The 19,865-nt window shown below is 35.3% G+C and overlaps 1 protein-coding gene across 2 annotated transcripts in view; it reads right to left on the bottom strand.

Moving 5' to 3' along the window:
- PDE1A (phosphodiesterase 1A) overlaps positions 1–19,865 on the bottom strand; it is a 76,260-nt gene that overhangs the window by 48,283 nt on the left and 8,112 nt on the right. For both annotated transcript variants that reach the window (XM_027731522.2, XM_039388020.1), the window contains exon 2: positions 8,118–8,231. In XM_027731522.2, the coding sequence (XP_027587323.1) occupies positions 8,118–8,231 (114 nt within the window). The remainder of the gene's footprint in view (positions 1–8,117; positions 8,232–19,865) is intronic.

Genomic DNA, 19,865 nt, shown 5'->3' on the forward strand with positions numbered 1-19,865 from the left:
AAATAAGAAAAGCAGAAGACAGGATCAAAACAAAGACACACAGTTAAACCACTGAACTTCCTATCAAATATTACAAGGATTTTTGCAAGATTTTGAAATATAATTTATAATTGTAAATAGCAAAATGTAATTTGTAAATTGCAATATAATTTTGTGACATTCTCCAATATGTAAACTCCTACATAGGTTCAAAAATGTCGCTCTAAATTAGTGGACAAGTGACCATAGCTGTCAAACACAAGGCTAGAATCTCTAGCTTAGAAAATATTTGGAATGGAGTGACTGCAAGACCCAAAGTCTCATCTCCAAATCAATCACCCTGAAGATCAGAGATTGTGGGTATTTAAAAGCTACATAGTTTTTCCACAAAATCAGTCTTCAAGTAAAACTCACTGAGATAAACTCTGTTTAACTGGGAGGCATGAACTCAAATATCCTAGTTCTATTAAATAAATATATGTCGCCTTGGAGGTTTTTGATTTTTTAATTTTTGTAGATTTTAGAAGTAGCTGTATTTAATATATTCCTCACCCTTTAGCACAGTAGTTACACATACCCAACCCTAATACCCCATTCCATATCAATTCCCCCTAAATTCCAGTCACATATTTAGTCTCTTTTTCAAGGTAGGCCTTCATTCTGTTTAAGAACATCCGCACCCTGGCCTGGACAACAAGATATCACCAGGGCAAAGCAACCTTGAAACCCAGAACTTTGGAAAGCCTCCAAGGACTATATGTGCTCCAAAGAAGATGAAGATGAGAAAGAGGGGGTTCCAAAACTCCCCCAGTCTCAATTCCCGAGGGGCAGAATGGGGCAAAGGCCAGGGGGTGGACAAACACGGATTGGATAGACATCACTACAAAAATTGTAACACCTGAGTCAGGGAGCGCGCACATGGTTTGTATTCCTGGAGCCTGAGAGGCTTCATTAAAACCTTCCCTTATCTTACCTCCTACTTAAATTGCCCTGGAGTTTTTTTCATCCTGAGTCTTTTAGGCAAAAATATATACTAATATATACCAAGGCACACACACCAATTTTTCTTCCATAAAGCTAAGGAACACCCAAAAATGCTAAGAAACGAAACAAAAAGCCTGTAACAAAATGTGCCACAGAAAGTACGTTTTTTCAACATGAAGTCAGAATTTCAGGGTTACATACATTTATTTTGCTCATATATCATTAGCCTGTTAAGTAGATGCAATATGAGGAAGAGATACGCGTGGGAAGGAGAGGGGGAGGCTGGGTTATTTAGTTCTATTCATTCCATGAGTAGAACTTCCATTGACAGTTGTGGGAATAAGTAAGACATGGCCCATGGCATTTCAGCTTAGCAATCAATTAATATTGCAGTCATAGTAACTAATAACTTGATCTTCTTGTCACAGTACTGTGGTTTTTGCCAAGAATAATTTTTCAAAATTCAAGCGGTGATAATTTCTTGCTCTCTTTTCATTCAATCAGAATTTTAAATATAGTAATGGACTAGTCAGAAGTATATTGCTTTCCCCTTAGGAATATATCAAATGTACTACCGAGAAAAAGAAAAGAAAATTAAAAAAATAAAATTAGATAATAGCTATGGGGGAAAAAAATCCATCAGTGCTGATCAGTCATGCTGCCTAACAGAGGTGGTAAAAGATTTCCAGAGGAGAGATTGAGAAGGAGGTATTAGCTCTTTGCTGATTAGTGAATTAATCAAGCCCTTAAGAGCGAATTGAGGAAAGTCCTCTTCTAGGTTTAAATGCAGAAGAATTTATAGCCTAAATAGTCAGTCCACATTTTTACAAGTTGTTTAGTTCTATTATCTCACTATCTTCCTGAATTAGCATAAATCAACATATTTAATCAATATTTACATCCTCTATAGTCCATTACAATTTCTACTAACATCCACTAAAAGACTCTCTTGACTCCCACTGAGGATAAGCAAATTTCAAAAATGAATGAGGTGCATTTTTAGTACATAGAGGTCTTTCTAAAGGAAATTATGAATCTACCAACATGTTGTACCCATAAAATTAGTACATTCTTAGAAGAATTGTCCTCATATGAAGAATTACCAATCAATTAAATAAATGGAAAATAGTCTGGATGAAATATAGGTATTACAACAGAAGACAAGTAATGTAGGAAGGACCATTGTTACCGGAAATGTTCACTTGTTGACATGTACTGCCTATTTGGAAATACAGAGGTATATACCAAAGACCAACAACATCTTTAGTTTTAGGTCAGGATACTCATGCCTAAAAACAATATCACTTTTCAGGAGTAGAGTTATGAGCCAATGTATTTACTTTTACTTTTCTCTTCTGTTTTTTTTTTTATTCGGCTGCTTTAAAGCAGTACTCTTGGAGTTCAATAGGGCTGAGACTAACTCGGGGCATGATTCAGAACTAAAATAACAGCAGTAACTTTGAGACAGAAAAGGCATGCCCTCCATTTATTAAATATGCTAAGTGAACTGAGGAGTTTTAGTCAGAATTTAATAGATTTTCAGTGATTTTTGTGTATTTTTTTGTATAACTTTAATACTGTTGTAAGCTTTCCTCAGAAAAAAACCCCAAACCTTTAGCTTAATACTAAAGATTTCAAAGGCTTATTTTAAGCTTTTATAAGGGTGAAATACACTGTAATAATCTCAACACAATAAGCTTTTTCTCAATAGCAGCTTTTAAAAAAGCATCAATTGTAGGTGCCCCTAATGGATAAACTGAATGATTTACTTCAAATGGTACATTTCTTACTGACAACTTCAGGCAAAGTACGTTTAACTGCGAGCTGGCTGTGGAGGACAGCAATACACACTCACAGCAAACTTGACTGAATATTCAAGATTATAATTTAACTTCATGCTTAAATAATTGCCACTTCAAATCTCTCCTCAACTAAGTCATCTCAGAGGGGAATCATACAGACCAGATTTTACATCTGGCAAATTACTACCAAATAGGGCATCCCATTCCACCTGTTTTATCCTTGTATCATTAGGCAGAATATTTTCTTTAATATTCATAGATTTTGCCAAAAACGGTAATTTTGAGGAGAAATATTTTCTAGATCCTTCAAAACAAATTGCATCATTAACTGAATGCCCTGCTGTTCAAGTAGAAAGACTAAAAATATATTTTTTAAAAGCTTTAAAAAATATCTACGTCTCTTTGATGTAAAAGAATTTAACTTTCTCAATCCTTGCACCAACTAAGAGATTTGCAGTGTGATAATCTCTGCTGGTTAATCTCAATAGATAAGTGTCTGCACTGGAACAATTTCTTCCATAACCAGAGCCTTACAGTCAGTGAAACTATGTGAATTAAAAAACCCGCTACATCTCGTATGCTACAGGTGAGAATAGAATGTGGCCTGCAAAATCAAGTGACAGATTCCTGCTGTGAGATGCTCAGCAGCAACTTATGTAGCACTAGCTTAGAGCCTTACAACACTGATAATAAAATACAGCTTATGAAAATTAAAAGAAACATGAAAGGAGGAGCCTTTACTGACTTTTGCTCTCATTTAAAATAAGAACAAGCTGCTAAACATATATTGATGCCTAGAAGAGAGTGGAAGAAAGCACAGGGTTATCAAATAAGTATCCCAGCTTATTATTTTTTGAGATATCAATTCCTAGCCTAATATGGAGTAGCTGCCATGGACTGAGGCTCTGTTGCAGTATTGAAAAATTTGAAAATACCGGGGAACTGCCTTCTCCAGCTTGCAAACATAACCAAAACTGAGAGCTGGCCAATAGCAGGCTATACTGACTGTTCCTCACCTCAGCAGCTCCTGGAAACAGCAGAATTTCATTTAGTTGTTGGCCTCTTGCTAAGCTCCATTCACACCTCCACAACACAGAGCTCTCTGAGCACCAGTATACAGTCAAGTATTTGCTCCTTAGAATCTTCTTCCTTGGACTCCACACAACAAAGATACACATGTGCATGATTTATAGCCTAAATAGTCAGTCCACATTTTTACAAGTTGTTTAGTTCTATTATCTCACTATCTTCCTTGTCACGAATATTTCTGTGGTGCACTTCAAGGCTCACACAGACATTTGGTGGCATGAAATGACAAAGGTCTTTGTCTTGTAATTTAAACTATTTCCTTTTTGGATGTTTGAGGATGTTTGTCCCTATTTAAGTCCCAAAACTGCAGAAATATTTGGAGCATTACTGGAGTAGTACACTGGGAATTCAGTGTAGTCCAAGGTGTTCATTACAACAGCAAAGTTTGGATTTAATGACCTCCTTTTTAGCTAACATTATATGTATCACAGTGTGTACTTTTTTTTCTATATAAAAACTTTTTATCAAGAAGAACTGTGTTTGCCATGATATCATTGAAATACCTGCACTGTTTCCAGAGCTCTCATGCAAACATATATTGTTATAATGCCACTTACCCTTAATGACATTTCCTTTCACTTCATGAACCTATGTTTTTTATTTTGTCTTGTTGACAAATGCTCAAAGCATTTGCCAGCTATATACAACACAGCTACTTCATACATTACTGAAACACAGTCTCATCTAAGTCAAAAGTTCCCAAGGGGTTAAAGGTTTTCTAGAAGGGCATTATACAGCCTGAAACAAACTAAAAGCCCCATATGGAACTTAAACTGCTCAGATAAAAATCCTCCTGAAATTAAGTGTATTTTCTAAAACATTAAAGCATTAAAAAATAAGACATAATTGGAATAAAATATTCTGATTTTACTCAGAACAACCTAAAAGTATTCTCCACAAGAATTTATTTTTTTTAATTTATCTTTGGAATACATACATTTTTAAAATCTTGTAATTTCCATCTACATTTTATTAGATTTATTTTCTTCTTACTTAGCACGAATGAAGAGCTGTGTTTACAAGGAACGGAACAGCTGTCATGACTGAATTATCAGGCTGTATTTATTTCCTGTCTGAATCTAAATATCCTTCTTCCATTGCCTTGAGCCAGGTGGAAGGTACTAACGGAGAAAATTCTTCAAGATTTGTCAGAATTATTTATAACACCTATTAAGTAAGTTTGAACTTCTTCCACAGAACAGATCCGCTGAGGGGCTGGAACTGTGAGAGTTTCACCGGTCATTTTTCAGCTGACAATAAACCTCTGCTTCAGCTACCAAAGTGTTAGATCTCTTTCATGGGAGCGTTTAGTGCAGCTTACAATTATTCAGCACTGACAGATGCAGCAGTCCCGAAAAGGACCTGTTAAACAAGCTTATTAAGTGACATGGGGCCACAGATAATGAAGCTCATGGGAAAGCAGCACTTATCAGGTACCTGATGTCTGTGCTTTCCAGCTTTCCGTCAACTCAGAACCTTTTATATGGGATACTGACAGCCATTGGCCCAAACCAATTTTTCCTCATTTTGGAAGGTTATCCCTGCTGCCTATCCCTGTTTCTAAGAACACTATTCTCTTCTTCTTTGGACTTCATAAATAGAATCCGTTGTGTTGTTTCTCTGCCTTTTCCCCAACCCAGCTGTATACAGTTTTAGAAAGCTCAAGTACGGAAACAAGTATATGTACATAGTCATAAAAAATGCTCAGATAAATGACTATAGCATAGAAAAACATGGCAGCAGACAAAGGGAGTCAGAGGACCTGAAAAAAATGTTTCATCCTCTGCTAAAGGGTGTGAATTCTACAGCTACTTCCAGCTGATTGTTGCACTATAAATAAAGATTCAATATGCCATCAGCTTACACGTTTGCATGTACTTCTATGTGCATACACAACTTTATAGTATGATACAGGATTTCAAGAAACTTCAAAGTAACAGTATACAGGGGGAAAAATGGGTGTCTTCTACTGTAAGAAATTGGAACTGATCACTGGAAAAGACTCAGGCTTATAAAGAGAAGTGTTTTTTCCAGAACAGTGCCTGAGATTTAATTTTTAAGTAGCACAAATGGTTTCCCAGAGCTGTGGAACAGACTGGGCTCTTCCTTGATCCTTGGCTACATTATTGAACATCCTCAGTGAGATATGTGATACTTAGGTCTCTTTATTGACCTTAGTTTTGACTTGTCTTTTTGCTTTTTTATCTCTGTTGCTGTGAAGAATTGCAGAAGGTCCTTTTGCAATAGGTGAGCGACCATTGGCGGGAGCATTTCATTATCCTGTGTAACAGGATATGCATCATAACAGAAAGCTGAGTTAGGATGCTTAGAATGAACTCTCTGTTTGTTGCTATTCCTATTCTGTCTGTAGAGATATTTAAGAGTGCTTTCCCTCAGCTGATATTGAAGTCTGTCTCCTAGAAAGGTGAGAAAGAAGAGACCACCACAGACAGGATTAAATTTTAGACTGCTGGTTGAAGCTGTGGTCTTCCTCTGCTTGGATACCTAAGCAATGGGTCAGTAAATTCATCAGGACAAAATCCAGGGCTCAAGAATGGGATTAAAATAGAAAGCATGGGTATTTTCATGTGAGTTGCAGACACCGACTGAACAGCAAATCATATGTAAGAAACTCACTGAAGTCATTTGAACTTTGTGATGTATAAAATTACATGTTCAGGCTCAGTAGGAATGGGCTGTTTTGCTTCTGATCTAAACTATTATTTCTAATCTACTAGTGATACCAGTTAACTCAGTTCCAGACTCCCACAGAGGTAGTTCTGTGCAGGACAAAGAACCTGTATTCTTTGGTGGGAACAAGGACAAATGCAACCACACAAGCTAATTCAGCCTCCACTGGCACTTTGCTCAATGATACGCTGCTTTTGTTCCTTTATGGCCTCTATTATGGTAATATGAGCCAAAATAGAAGTTTGTTGATAATTTCAATATACATAATATATTTAGATAGATAGACAGATAGACAGATAGACAGATAGATAAAAAATCTGGCACCCTAAGGACCTGTACCAATTGAACTACAAATATGACTGCAAACTAACGTAAATTCACAAATTATCCCTTGATTTTATATAAAAAAAGCTGGATTAACTTAACCAGAAAAACTGACATGAGTATATAGATAGTAGCATATTAAGTACCAATATTTTAAAATATTTACCTTAAATTCATTCAGTTCATCTTCATAACACATGTGAGGCCTTTGGAAGTCACTGAGGTACCTATTGCTTTTCAAGTTGTGTACTTAACTTGGGATCAAGTTAAAAGTGTCCCCTAGAACATGCAGCTGGGAGGATGATCAGAAAAGTTTTCCATGTTACCTTACCCTGTTTAGTCAGCTTTTTACAGAATTGGATATGCATGCACTCCAGGAGCAGCACACCAGTATCAGTGATCCTGCCAACCTAGTCTGTCGTATAACCTCTGAAAATGGATCACTAGCACCAGCTTCATTTGCTATTGTTTTCATTCTTCTGTTTTCAAATGGGTAGGCTTTCTAGCGCCCCAATAGCAAATGCTCCAAACTCTGGACTAGCAAGTTTTAGTGTGTAAATCACAAGAATCAGAAAAACGTTGAAACAGTACTTCAAGCATGATATCAACTATGTAGATTTGCAAGGGGAGGGGGGCTGGGAACACAACACAGAGAGACAGTGTTAGGTCCATGAAATAAGTCTTAAATGCAGTATAGAACTGAGACATACACTGCACACTCCAACAGTATTGCAGTTTTGGCAGACATCTTTACAAGACCTTTCTGCTTAGAAAAAAAACTTAAAGAGATCAGCATGCAGAAAGAAATGCTGTAAGTTAGCTATTTAACTTCAATATAGTACATATCTTAAAATTCTTTAAAGAAGTCAAATACTTAGGATTTCTAATTTAATTGAGGTCAACCCACGGTATAGATGATTACCATTCATACTGGCAGTAAAAATTATCATAAACAAAGCATGAAACAATATAAGATAAATCACAGCTTTTCAAGAATGTATGTATTTACTGACCAGATTCTAGTATTCTGACACATTTCTTTGAGCGTTTCTCCCCAGGCAACAATTACATCTGACCTTTGAAACTTACTTGCTTTAACCTTGTGACTAAAAGATCTAAGAGCCACATAAGTTTCTTCTGATGTGCACAGACCTTCAGCTCATGTCAGTTACAATTGTATGCAAAAACCAAATTTCTAAAATGCAGTTCACAACATCTTTTCCTTTTTGGTTTTTCCCTTTCACTTACCTGGTTTCATCAATATAAACGGCTTCCAGAACAGATGCTGCATATTCAATATTCTTTTTTAAATCCACCACATTAATGTCACCCTTCTCCAGCTGCTTTACCAAGCATCTTAATCTGTGGGGGGAAAAAAAAAAAATCACTGTGATACTTTTATCAAACTTGATTGACTTCATTTTCTATTTGAAATATTGGAACCATCACAACGGCCAATGCAGAGGCAAGAGACCATCACTCCCTCTCTTGTCTTAAGGCTAGTTTAGTTTTTCTAGTTTTAGAATGGACACAACAATGACTGGTTGTATGTTTTTATAACTTGCTAAATTTGTAAGATCTATTAAGAAAAGGCATATACATTCCAGAAAGTCAGAGGGGACTCATTAACCACCATCAGAGGACTTTCCTATTCATTTCTGACATTACTACTATGCCTGAGTCTCTTATTTTATTTTAAATAAAAAATAAAAGTTTGCATATTGTCTTACTATAATTTTTCTGTGCTTAGGTGGTTAATTATATTTTTTTCATATTCACTGTATACTTATTTTGCTTCATTTAGATATCTTTAACTTTTTTTAGGCGTCCAGTACGTTTTTGCTGCAGAATTTGTATTCCTATTAGTGTGAGATAATGTGGAAGTCTGTTGTTTCTGTGTTTACAAAACACTCATCATTAGGCAGTGCCTATGTCACCCGAAAAATTCAGATTTTCCCGAGTGTGCTGTTACTTTTAGTTTTGAGAACTTTGTTTTACAGTACAAACATGGATACGCCCAAACGGGATTTCGTAATGTATCAACTCATGACTCCGTAGCAATAGACTTGTACAGATAAACTCCTTGAATATCAGATCTTTCCTAAATTCTCTGTTGACAAGAAGACACTTTTGACATTTCTCAATTTAACTATACAGAGTGGTCAAAGCACTGGAGTGAAATGAAAACCTTATCGGTAACTGTACAGAGCTGTGACTTAATGGGTATTTTCCTTCTTTCTGTTCTGCATCTCTCAGTAGAAACAATCTACAGTTTTGTATCATATGCGATAAAGATTTCTGTAATTAAGAATTCATCATTATTTTAACATAACTTTCATTAAATAACCTTTTTTATGTGCATGAAAAAAATTGTGAAACAAGCATTTAGTTAAAAAGTTTATTGAAATTGAGTCAGCATTAAGCTGACTACTTTCAGAAAAGATCACAGTCATGATTTATGAATGAGCATAAAGAAAATTTGCAATATGCTACCTGTTTATATATATGTATATATAAACACCATATATTATTTTTATTGAGTCCAATATTTGATTGGACCTAATTAAAATGTATAATTTACAAAAATGCAGTGATATTCAAAACAAATATAAATTTGGAAAGTATTGGTCTGTCATAAAACCACTTTCATGTTTTTCTTCATATTTCGTTGGCTAAGTACAATTATGTTCAAGCCTGTAAGGATAATTTTAGCAAATGGAGTTTCAAGACGAGCCTCTTCAGTTCTCTAAAGCCTTAATTCAAATTAGCATAGAAAATGAAACAAACAAGGCTCTTAGCAACCTTATTTTACGGTATTTTACACAGTGCACAGAATGGAAAATGTAGTGTTAAAACATTTTATCAGAGAAAGGAAGTGGGTGCATGAAATACTCTGGGAACGCATCTCCTACACACAAATAACCACATGTATGGGAGACAGTTCCAGTACATAACTTCTTCCACTTCAGAGGTACCTATAGACTGAAGAAGCTTATTCATAGACACTCACCTCTCAGTACCCAACACACACACTGTTACTGTTCTGGGATGTCTGCTCGTCAGTCACGCACACAAACACACATGCAGCCCCTCCTGAGCACCAACGCCAAAATGCTCACGTGAGTCTGGCAGCATCATTGCCACTGCTTGCAAATAGCCATAGGGTGTTTCTGTCACTTGCACTGTTCCCTCCGTGTTTGACTGAGCACATCTCTGAATCAATCTTTCCAAAGTGGAAGCACAAGCATATTTGAAAATGTGTTTTCAAATATACAAAAAAAATTGTAACACTTCACAGCAGGGGGCCAGGCTCTGGCAGAACAATATTAGTTCAAAACAGCTTCAAATTCTATGATTTCCAGTGGTTCCACATTTTCTCAGAGCAGTGACCAGATGGCAAGTATTTGAAATTACTTTTGTACTTGCAGGAGGAAAGGAGTCCCTGGGGGAGCCTTTAAGCTGCTCTGACGTTGCAGTAGCTCACTGCATAGGTGACAGCTAGCAGATGTAATGTGCCCTGTAGGTATCACTCAAATTCTAGGAGAAGTGCAGAGCACAGTCACAGTCTAAGTGACCTGGAAAAGCTGCTCAAGTAAAGTTAAAGTGATTCTGAAGATACTACAGAATCACAAAAGGACACAATCTGTGTCACCAGTGAGCTTATGACCTCATGCATCCACACTTTGTAGAGATGTCCTCAAGAGTTCTTAGCTGACCTGCTACAGATCTACCATAGAACCAAGGGATAATTTTGGTTAGAAGGGACCCCCAGCTGATAAAAGGTCTTGATCAAAACAAGATCAAGACCTCAAAGACAGCTATAACTTCAAAGTTACATAAAATTATTGAGAGGTATTTCTGCTCAAGCTCTGAAGGCATAGAGATTTCGAAAATGCTTTGGACAACCAGTTTCAGTGGTGAACCAGCCACATCAGATATTTTCCCAATATCTGACTGGAATGTCCTTTACAGCAACTTGTGCCACCAAACTTTTCTGTGTACTTCCAAGAAAAAACTGTCTCTATCTACAGTACAATTTCCCACTGAGAAGCTGGACACAGCAATAAAATCCCTCCAGAGTGTTGCTGATCAGACACTTGTCAATTGATAATAATGAGGGCTACTTCAGAAGTTACAAAAATGGACTTCCAACACAGCAAAATTAAGCAGATTATAACGGTATATGAATGGTCTGAATATACCCAAGATATTACACATTAAAGTGAAATAGCCACAGAGTTTAGGAGCTGACATTTCAGTAATGAAACAAATACTTTAGCAAAGAATAAATGTGTCAATTTATAAGACAAAGCAACAAGTGTTAAAATACTCATACCCCAGTATTCCACAGGACAGAGAAACTTGTAAAAAGGACAAGGAAAAGTAACAAAAAAGAATTATTGCTCCAGTTGTATTGGGTAGCACTTTGTTTATCTGTTTGTTTTCTTTAAGTGCGATAAATTGAAAATAAACATTAAAGGTACTATTAGAAATGCTACTTAAAATTGGAACTAATTGTATTACCCTGCCTGTGAACTGTGCTACTAAGAAATAATAGACAAAAAGAAAAAATAACTAAGAAATAATAGCAACAAGAAAAAACTGGAGGGGTTATTTTATGAAAAAGAAAAATGGACTATTTGAACTGCTTTAAGGTACAAAGAAAATTGTATGCAGAATTAATGTGATATAACATTGAAAAAAGAAATTTGCATAGTAAAAAGGAACATTATTTCTCTCGGGATACCTGAAAATTGCATCTTACAACTAGCAGCCCCAATTTTCAAGGGAGAAAGAGACATCTGCAATTAATAAAAGCAGTGGGTGGAGAACCATCTTCTGTCATCTTGGGTAAACACCACTTACAGTGCTGTGGTGTCCATGCTTTTCCAGGCTCCTGCCTCTCTTTAACAGTGCCATCTGTGAGGTTACCAGGACCTGTGTTTCCCTGGTCCTCACCTCTGTGCAGCTGATACCAATGTCCAACTGTGGGCAATAGGCTTTGAGGCCCACCCAGCAACAAGGTTTTTGCTGGGAGATGAAGTAGTATGTTCTTGATTAACAATATCAAAATCACAACTCAGTTGTTCCCAATTTCCTCATTACAATTCTCCCAAGCTTGAATTAAAGTTTTTCTAAATCTAATGTAACCTTCTGGGATTGTGCTAAATTTACCGAGGATAGATTTGGTGATTTTATGTTATTTGAGAAAACTTCCTATGACAGTTTCTGTAACTATCAAAAAAAAAAAAAAAAAAAAAACATAGTTAAGGAATCAGAGATCAAAAATCACTTTTTGCAATGTCTTCATGAAAAACTGTTTTTTTCTATGGAATCAAGCAAAGTTCAATGAGACAAATGTTTGGAAATACTAAATAATTGCCTTAAACACAGGTTAAAATGACAACAAAGAAAGGTGCAGGGTAGAGGATTACTTAAGAAGAGAGATCTTAAAGTAGAGAGGCAGACTAGTTGGACAATTTCAATTTCAGATTAAATTTAAAGGTTACCGCCTCTGTTTCCAAGGCAAAATAAATTACTAGTGATCACTGCTATAAATGAGAGTCAAAGGTTCAGCTTATGAGCCTTCAAGAACAAGCAGAGGAAAATTCAGCCTGAAGTTAATTTTTGAACCTGAGAAAAAGACCATTTATCTGTTTTCCCCAAACTGTCTTTATTTGCCACGTCAGTCTCCCCACCACCAAGCACTGCAAAGATACAGCTTTCTAACTTGCACATCTGGACTTCACTTAAGACTGTTTTGGAAACTTTGTACAAAAACAAAGCTGGCTTTTGTCCTATTAAAGGGGAAGTGAAATAAACCGTAAAAAGTAAATTGTAAACTAACCCTGCTTCCTACTATATTTTGAAATTAGTGAAAGTCACTGTCGAAGATGGGCAATGAACACACAGGTAACTCTTTGAAAGTAATAAACACATGCTAATGCTAATTAGAGAGAAATAGTTATTAATATTACTATTCACCAATCACGATGCCAGTTAAAAAAATTATCTGTGTTGGTTAAATCAACTCCAAGTTGTAAATCATTAATCATTATGTTCCCATGAACTAGTTGAGAAAAGCCTAGTTGTGACAATCGTGACAATGTGTTAAAATGTTTAAGAGTAGAAAAAAAAAATTACTTTCTGTAAACAAGTGTTTCATGTTCTGTTTGGACTATTTAATATTGAATAATAAAATAAAGTGGATAATTGTAAACGTTATTATAAAAGTTATTTGGCCCTCTAAATGAAGATTACAAGGTAAAAATGGGATGATATGTAATGTGAAATTAAAATTAAAGAGGAGAGTAACCATATTCTGACAACATGATTAATTAATTTAAACGCCACTAGTTTTTCAAAACTTTGGGGAAGAGGAGAATTTTCCTCTAAAAGTATTTAGAATTAAAACCAGAAACCAGTTTTGCTACCAGTAGTGATTCTTTTAATAATCTGTTGAATAATTTTCACCTGTAGAAAGCATTGCTCATCCAGCAGTTCCTCAGCTTTCAAAGGCAGACGTTACGTCCTCATTTAAACACGAACACTCAAAAAAAAGGACAATTCCACCAATTGTTTTGCATACCTACATACTTGAGATTTAGGAAAGTATTAGCTCAGTTGGTTAGAACCTGGTGCTGATAACCAAGGTTGTGGGTTCCATCCCTCTACGGGCCATTCACTTAAGAGTTGAACTCAGTGATGTCTGTGGGTCCCTTATAACTTAGAATATTCTGTGATTTGAATATGGAGAAATTCAAAATGGGAACAGCAAATCCTAATCTTGGAAAAAGTCCCAGCAAATTAAACATACCACTATTCACTTGAATTCTAAAATTCCCTACATGAATTGCCCAAAATCCATTTTTTTTTAATGTGAATTGGTATCATTTGTATTTTACACTTTTCTATTAAGAACATGCATATATAAAATAAATCTTTACCTAAACACACCATTCCCTCCAACAAATACTTTAAAACAATGTAAATAAGGAATAAAAAAATGTAGTAGGAAAAATCAACCATGCACAAAGTCCATGCTCTCACTTTTTCAAGTAAAAAATTAAATATACAGATTACAAAAAATCTTTTATTATTCTTGTGTTTTCTGCAAGATGGAAGAAAATACTGACTATGAAAAATTCCAAATACAGTTGTAATATTTGTAATACATGGCTATAAAACACTAGACTTGATCACACAAATGGATGAGAGATACCTGAAAAACATACATAATATAGTAGTAAAGATTCAGGACTGTTCTCATTGGGTTGCCGCTCCTGTTTCCCTGCTCCTACCTGCAGTTACCAAGTGGCCAACTGTCATGGTTTCAAAATGGCTAACCTTTACTCCAAGGTTTTTTACCTTATGGTAGGGAAAAATTATCTCATTTAGGAACATTTTGCCAGGCAAGACAAGGCCAGCATATCAGTGGGGAGTAAGGGTTAGAACTGACAGCTCTTGACTCAGATCTTGATGTGTGTTTTACTTCTCTGAAATCATAAAAAATGCAGTTACCTAATATTTCTTCTAATTAGAGGTGCTCTCAATAAATTCTGATACTGAGAAGTGCAAGATATATCACATTTTCAGTGCTAGAAATCTGTTTTATAAAATTACTTCTCAGTCGTTGCTGTGTCTGAGCATACGCACAGGAAGCCTTATGGCTGCTGAGGGCTTCATGAATCACATGTATTTCATGATTATTTTAAGCCTATGAGTGGTACAGGCTGATCTGCAATTATGATTCAGTCATTAGAAAATAAATATTGAATGTGCTGGTAATTCAGCCAACATTTTGATATACCAAAACTTCAATCTCATATTGAAGAATTAAAATACACGTTGTGCAGCTATATAACAACACTGGAAATTACATTTTCTTAATGATAAAACTCTGCATTTTCATGGTGATAGAATTGCCTTGGTTGTTGAAATATTGATAATTTTTATGCAAGATGGAGTGGTTTTCCTTCAGGGAGGCATTCTCTAATAGGCATTTTACCTTACTCATCCTATAAATTTATTATTTACCAATCTAATCCTGTATAAATATTATCCTTTGCGTCTCATTTAGTAACAGGTTCAAGTGTGTATAAAACATTTAGTAAAAATTCATAAGTTTTCTTTAGCATCTAGCTGGAATCACAAAATGCCATGGAGTTTCACACAGTTTCCATGTGAAACCATAAATCCATCCAAGCTCTCCAGAGCATTTTTGAATTTTTGCATAATTCTCAACAAACCTAATCAAATAAATTGCAAATGCCTGAGAAGCCTTGACCTCATTAATACTAAAGGTCTTCTATTTGCAGGCCTGTAAGGTTTCACCATCCTCCATCATCTCCTCCTGCTGCTCAAGAGAGACATTCCAGAGAAGGAGGCTCACCTGGGATTCTGCTGCTGCCGCCCTTCCCTGCTGTTCCTCTTCCCTCCCCAAGTTACTCATCCTTCCCTGAAAGTAACTTTCACTATTAGATTTAATATATGTCATCATCATGAATTCTCACATGTGAATTTCTCTCACCTCCCTTTCTTCACACCCAAGCTGCAGAATGAAACCCATCTCAGGCAAGCTTTGAGTATCTTTCAAACTTCTCCCTCACTTTTACTAAAGAACCACCATCAATACTAATTTGGGTCCCCGTTCAACTTCTTTCCAGGTCAAAGCTTAATGAAAATCTTCAAACTTCAAATTACTTACTATGTACATACATTCAGATGTTTTATCTGTTTTCTGTTAGATCTAACGAGTAATCAACTAGTCTTTTCTTATCTTAAATTCTATGACTGTTTCTATTGCCTCAATGTCCATGTCCATTATCTGACATTCCCATTTCACAATCAATCCATTAAAGTAGAGACAAATAATAAAAATCTATAGGGCTGATTAGTAAATTGCAAATTATTATTATTCTAATGGCTTTCGCTGAATATTTAATTGGCATTTAATCTGATAGGTTCCCATGACTTCTATATACATTATTTAGAGTTCTAGCTAAAGCTATTTCATCTTGAATTTGCCAAATACTTCAAGATGTCTAAGTCTTCATCATAAACTAGCTGAATCCATTATCAACAACAAGCTGGGAAATAAAATGCAAACCCGTAAATCATGCAGCAAAAATCATGCTTGAAGAAGATGGCAGACCTTAAGTATGTTTAACTTGTTGGAGCTAATGTGATAAGCACACAGAAAAGGCACATAAGCCCTTATTTCCCATAGTTCCTTAAAAAGCTTTATTTTTCCTGCAAACAGCAGCTTTGAGCACTGTGATCAAAGAAGCTCCTACAAGGCAGAATAGTCCCTTCACTCCTTGGGACTAGAAAATGTGGGTTGACAAATGTTGATACTCATCCTTTGAAAACAGCATGTGAAGAGGTACAAAGTCCTTTTAGAAACTTTAAGAACAAGCTATCATAAAAAAGTCAACGGATGTTCTTTGATTTAAAACTGCATTAACCAGAACTGATAACTTTGTACTGAAAATATTTTCTCTAATACTAAGAAAACATGTTGCTGTCATTGCTCTTGAAAGCCTCTTTGGTTCAATTTCTGCAGTTGATAAGGACAGAAGATTGGTAAGTGTTCAACATTAAAAATAATATCATTGCCCAGTGATCAAAGAATCAACTATGACAACACGAGTGTCCTTTCCTCTATTTGAAAAAGTCACACATGAGCAAAAAAAACAGGAATATTAAAATAACACCAGTTTGCTCCATGATTTCTCTGTGGAATCAAACTACAGTAAATACTATATAATCTGTATATAATTAACATTTTTGTTTTCCCAAGATAAAATTAGATCCAAGACAGAATTTCTTTGCTGCGTACCACAGTTCAACATATATAAATGTGGCCAAGCCTTAACATTTCTGGTAACTGTTAAATTAGTTTAATTAATAGTTACAGATTTTTTTGATGCATCAAGCTGTAGAATCTGTATCCTGGTAAGTAATCTGGATCCTCTGTGCTTATTTACAAATGATTTTTTTCTTTTTTCAAGAAGTTATTGCCTAGCCTCCTATCTGATAGTACATGTGCATGGGTAACAATATGTCTTCAACCTGTACAGTCAAAACAATCTCATCTACCTTCAAGATACTTTACATTAGTTCAGCTGGACTCTCTACATGCAATTAGATTAGGGGCCATCCGATGAATCAGGGTAGTTGGTTCAGCTGAACTAACAGGTCAACATAACAACCAAGATAACTGTACTTGGATCCAAGCTGTAACTCATCATTTGATTCAGAAGTCCTACTTTTTCTACTTATAATTAAACTTAAATTCTTGAAGTACTAGAGCATTAAAATTTTACTTTTAATACATAATCACACCTTCTAGATGGGATGACAGAGCAAATTTATCTTAAATTTTGTTTCTAATGTGTATCCTGGGTTCTGAGGAACAAAGTACAGGTTTGTATTTTTGGGATAAAACCGTGAAATGTAAAAAACCCAAATATTTGCATTATGAACTACTATAGACTATTGCATAAAATATTAAAATAATTTGTTATGTTAGTCTGCCTAAAATGTTGTAGAAAAAATACCATCACCTTAATTCAGATGTACTTTTACTGAATAATTAACATCTTCGACAAATCTATTTTCACTAAAAGAAGTTTTGATTCAAAAGACAGAGCAAGACATAAATGCTTTAGCACAACAGCTGTAGTAATTACAGCACAATTTTGCTGTAAAATCATTACCATCTGAGTGGTTCTGAAGAAAGGATAGAGTACATGTAATGTATATGACATTGTAAAACTATGAATAGGGTTTTTATTTAAAACTGCAATACTGCAATTAAAATGTAAAAAAAAAAATTAGGAGATGCTAGAATTCAGCACTCTATGTGTGAAACTAACTTCTGACATTTGGAATTGTTAAAAATAAATGTTCCGCTGAAGAATTGCCAAATAAAGTACTTCAAAGTAGGTCTTGGTAATAAGAAGTAGAACATTAGAGTAGCTTAAACACACTTGAGAACTGTAGAAATGTTTTAAAGAAGAAAGAATAAAGCAGGTGAACTTTTTCCTTATATTCTTTAAGAACAGTCATAAATAGGATGACATGTAACATGGCTATTCTTGATTTAGGATTTGTCTACACGCGAAATTAAATTTGAGTTAAGGTGAGATAAGAAACTGAAATTCTCTGTCCTTCAATAGCTCCATCTTTGAATACTTCAGGATTAGTAGAAGTAAAGAGAAAAAAAGTCCCCAAAGCTCATCGGGAAGAATATTTCCAAAAAAGTAATTCTTGAACAATATTATGTTAATTCCATTATCAAGCAGATATGGTGTATATGCATATTGGTGTTCTGGAAACACTTGTGACAGGAATTGTAGTAAACCAAATAAAAAATCATTTGTAGCCAATGCTGGTATGTAGCTGCCATTTTCCTCAGCCTGCAAAGTGCCTGGCATGTCAATAATAGAGGGTTCAGGATTTTTAGGCCTGGGAAGATAAACTGGATTAGAGGCCATTTCTTAGTTGCTGCAGTTTTCTTTGCCATAACTCACCCTAAACATAAGAGTTTCTCCTACAAGGCTGCAAACTTTCTTGTAGAAAGAATGTTTTTTAATTAGTTATCACTCAGTACTAAGGACCAACATCATTGTACAAGTAGTGCTGCTAACTAGAGCATCAGATCCAGCATCCTATCCTAAGGCAAAGTACATGGATTGTGCCTTATAAAGCACCTCTCATATACTTTTGGGAAAAAAAAAAAAAAACAAAACCAACAACTTAAAATAGTTCTCAGAATTTCTGTCCAACACAACGGACATCTGTCTTAGTTGCTAAGTGATACGCTGCCCCATTACTTTCTAAAAAAGGCCCACACTGATCTCAAAATTAATCACATAACTAAATTCATTGGGTTATATTTAATTACTTGTGAAAATGCTTCAAAATGTTCTATTTGTTATACGCACAATACAAGAAAGTGATTTTAGCTGGGAAATTACTGGGCTTCTTGAAAGCATTTGTTTATAAGAAAACTTCAAACCCAGCTTCAATAGCATAAAATTCTGTCCTTGATGTCTGTCCCTTTCTAGGACTCAGAAATTAAAATCTGACTTCTTCAAAGTGATGACAGTACAACATCCCTAAATGTACTTCTGCAGGGATGTGAAATCCAGCCTGAAAAGTTCAGCTCTCTTATGGTCATGACGAACATAACTGCCAAATTTTGCTTCGTTTTTATATGTCTACTGAATGAATCACTAGTCTTCAGTTTCTCTGCAAAGCCTTGACATTCCTTTCAAGAACCTGGCTACATTTTCATTTCAAAATAGAAAACTAGTAAGTTCTTGATTCAATGTTACAAGATAATGTTTGTTGACACACTTACTGAGGAAGAACTCTGTGTGTATAAAAAAAACAGGCAGTAAACCAGTTTGTTAGCAAGTGTAACTACATACTATGATTTGCTTGTCATATTCTCAAATAATACATTGTTTTGTTTTCCCTTGCTTTTCATATCCTTTACTGCAGCATATTTTTAATTGGAATTCTCAGTTTTGAAATCAAGTTATTCACTTTAATCTGAAGTAACATTCCTCAGAGAAGGAAGCCGGCAGTTCGCCCACAGAAAACAAGCCAGCTTTATTACTGTAGTGAACAGTCCCAGCAGTGATCACAAGGGAGTGTTTACCTGAATAAAGACCACAGAGAAATTCTATAGCAAAGTATACAGCAGTTAAATTTCCTAAAATTAATGCAAATGAGAAAGTGTCTTGTTCAGTAGTCTCCTACCAATATATTGCTTTCACCTGCAGATATCAACATGATGTCTTGAATATGCAATGCAGGATATTCTTGAATGGATAATGGAGAAAGGGAGACTAAGTGCAATGCTAATTAACAGTTTAGTTCAGGAGAATGTGGTTTTGCATGTATGCCTTAATCAAGCAAACCTCAAAAATAAGAGCTCAGAGTTAATGAGAGTGTTTACAGCCTCTTTGATTGTGATCATTG

The sequence above is a fragment of the Pipra filicauda genome, unplaced genomic scaffold (assembly GCF_003945595.2).
Source record: "Pipra filicauda isolate LSUMZ 115617 unplaced genomic scaffold, ASM394559v2 scaffold5_size6683894_pilon, whole genome shotgun sequence".
NCBI classification, from domain to species: domain Eukaryota; kingdom Metazoa; phylum Chordata; class Aves; order Passeriformes; family Pipridae; genus Pipra; species Pipra filicauda.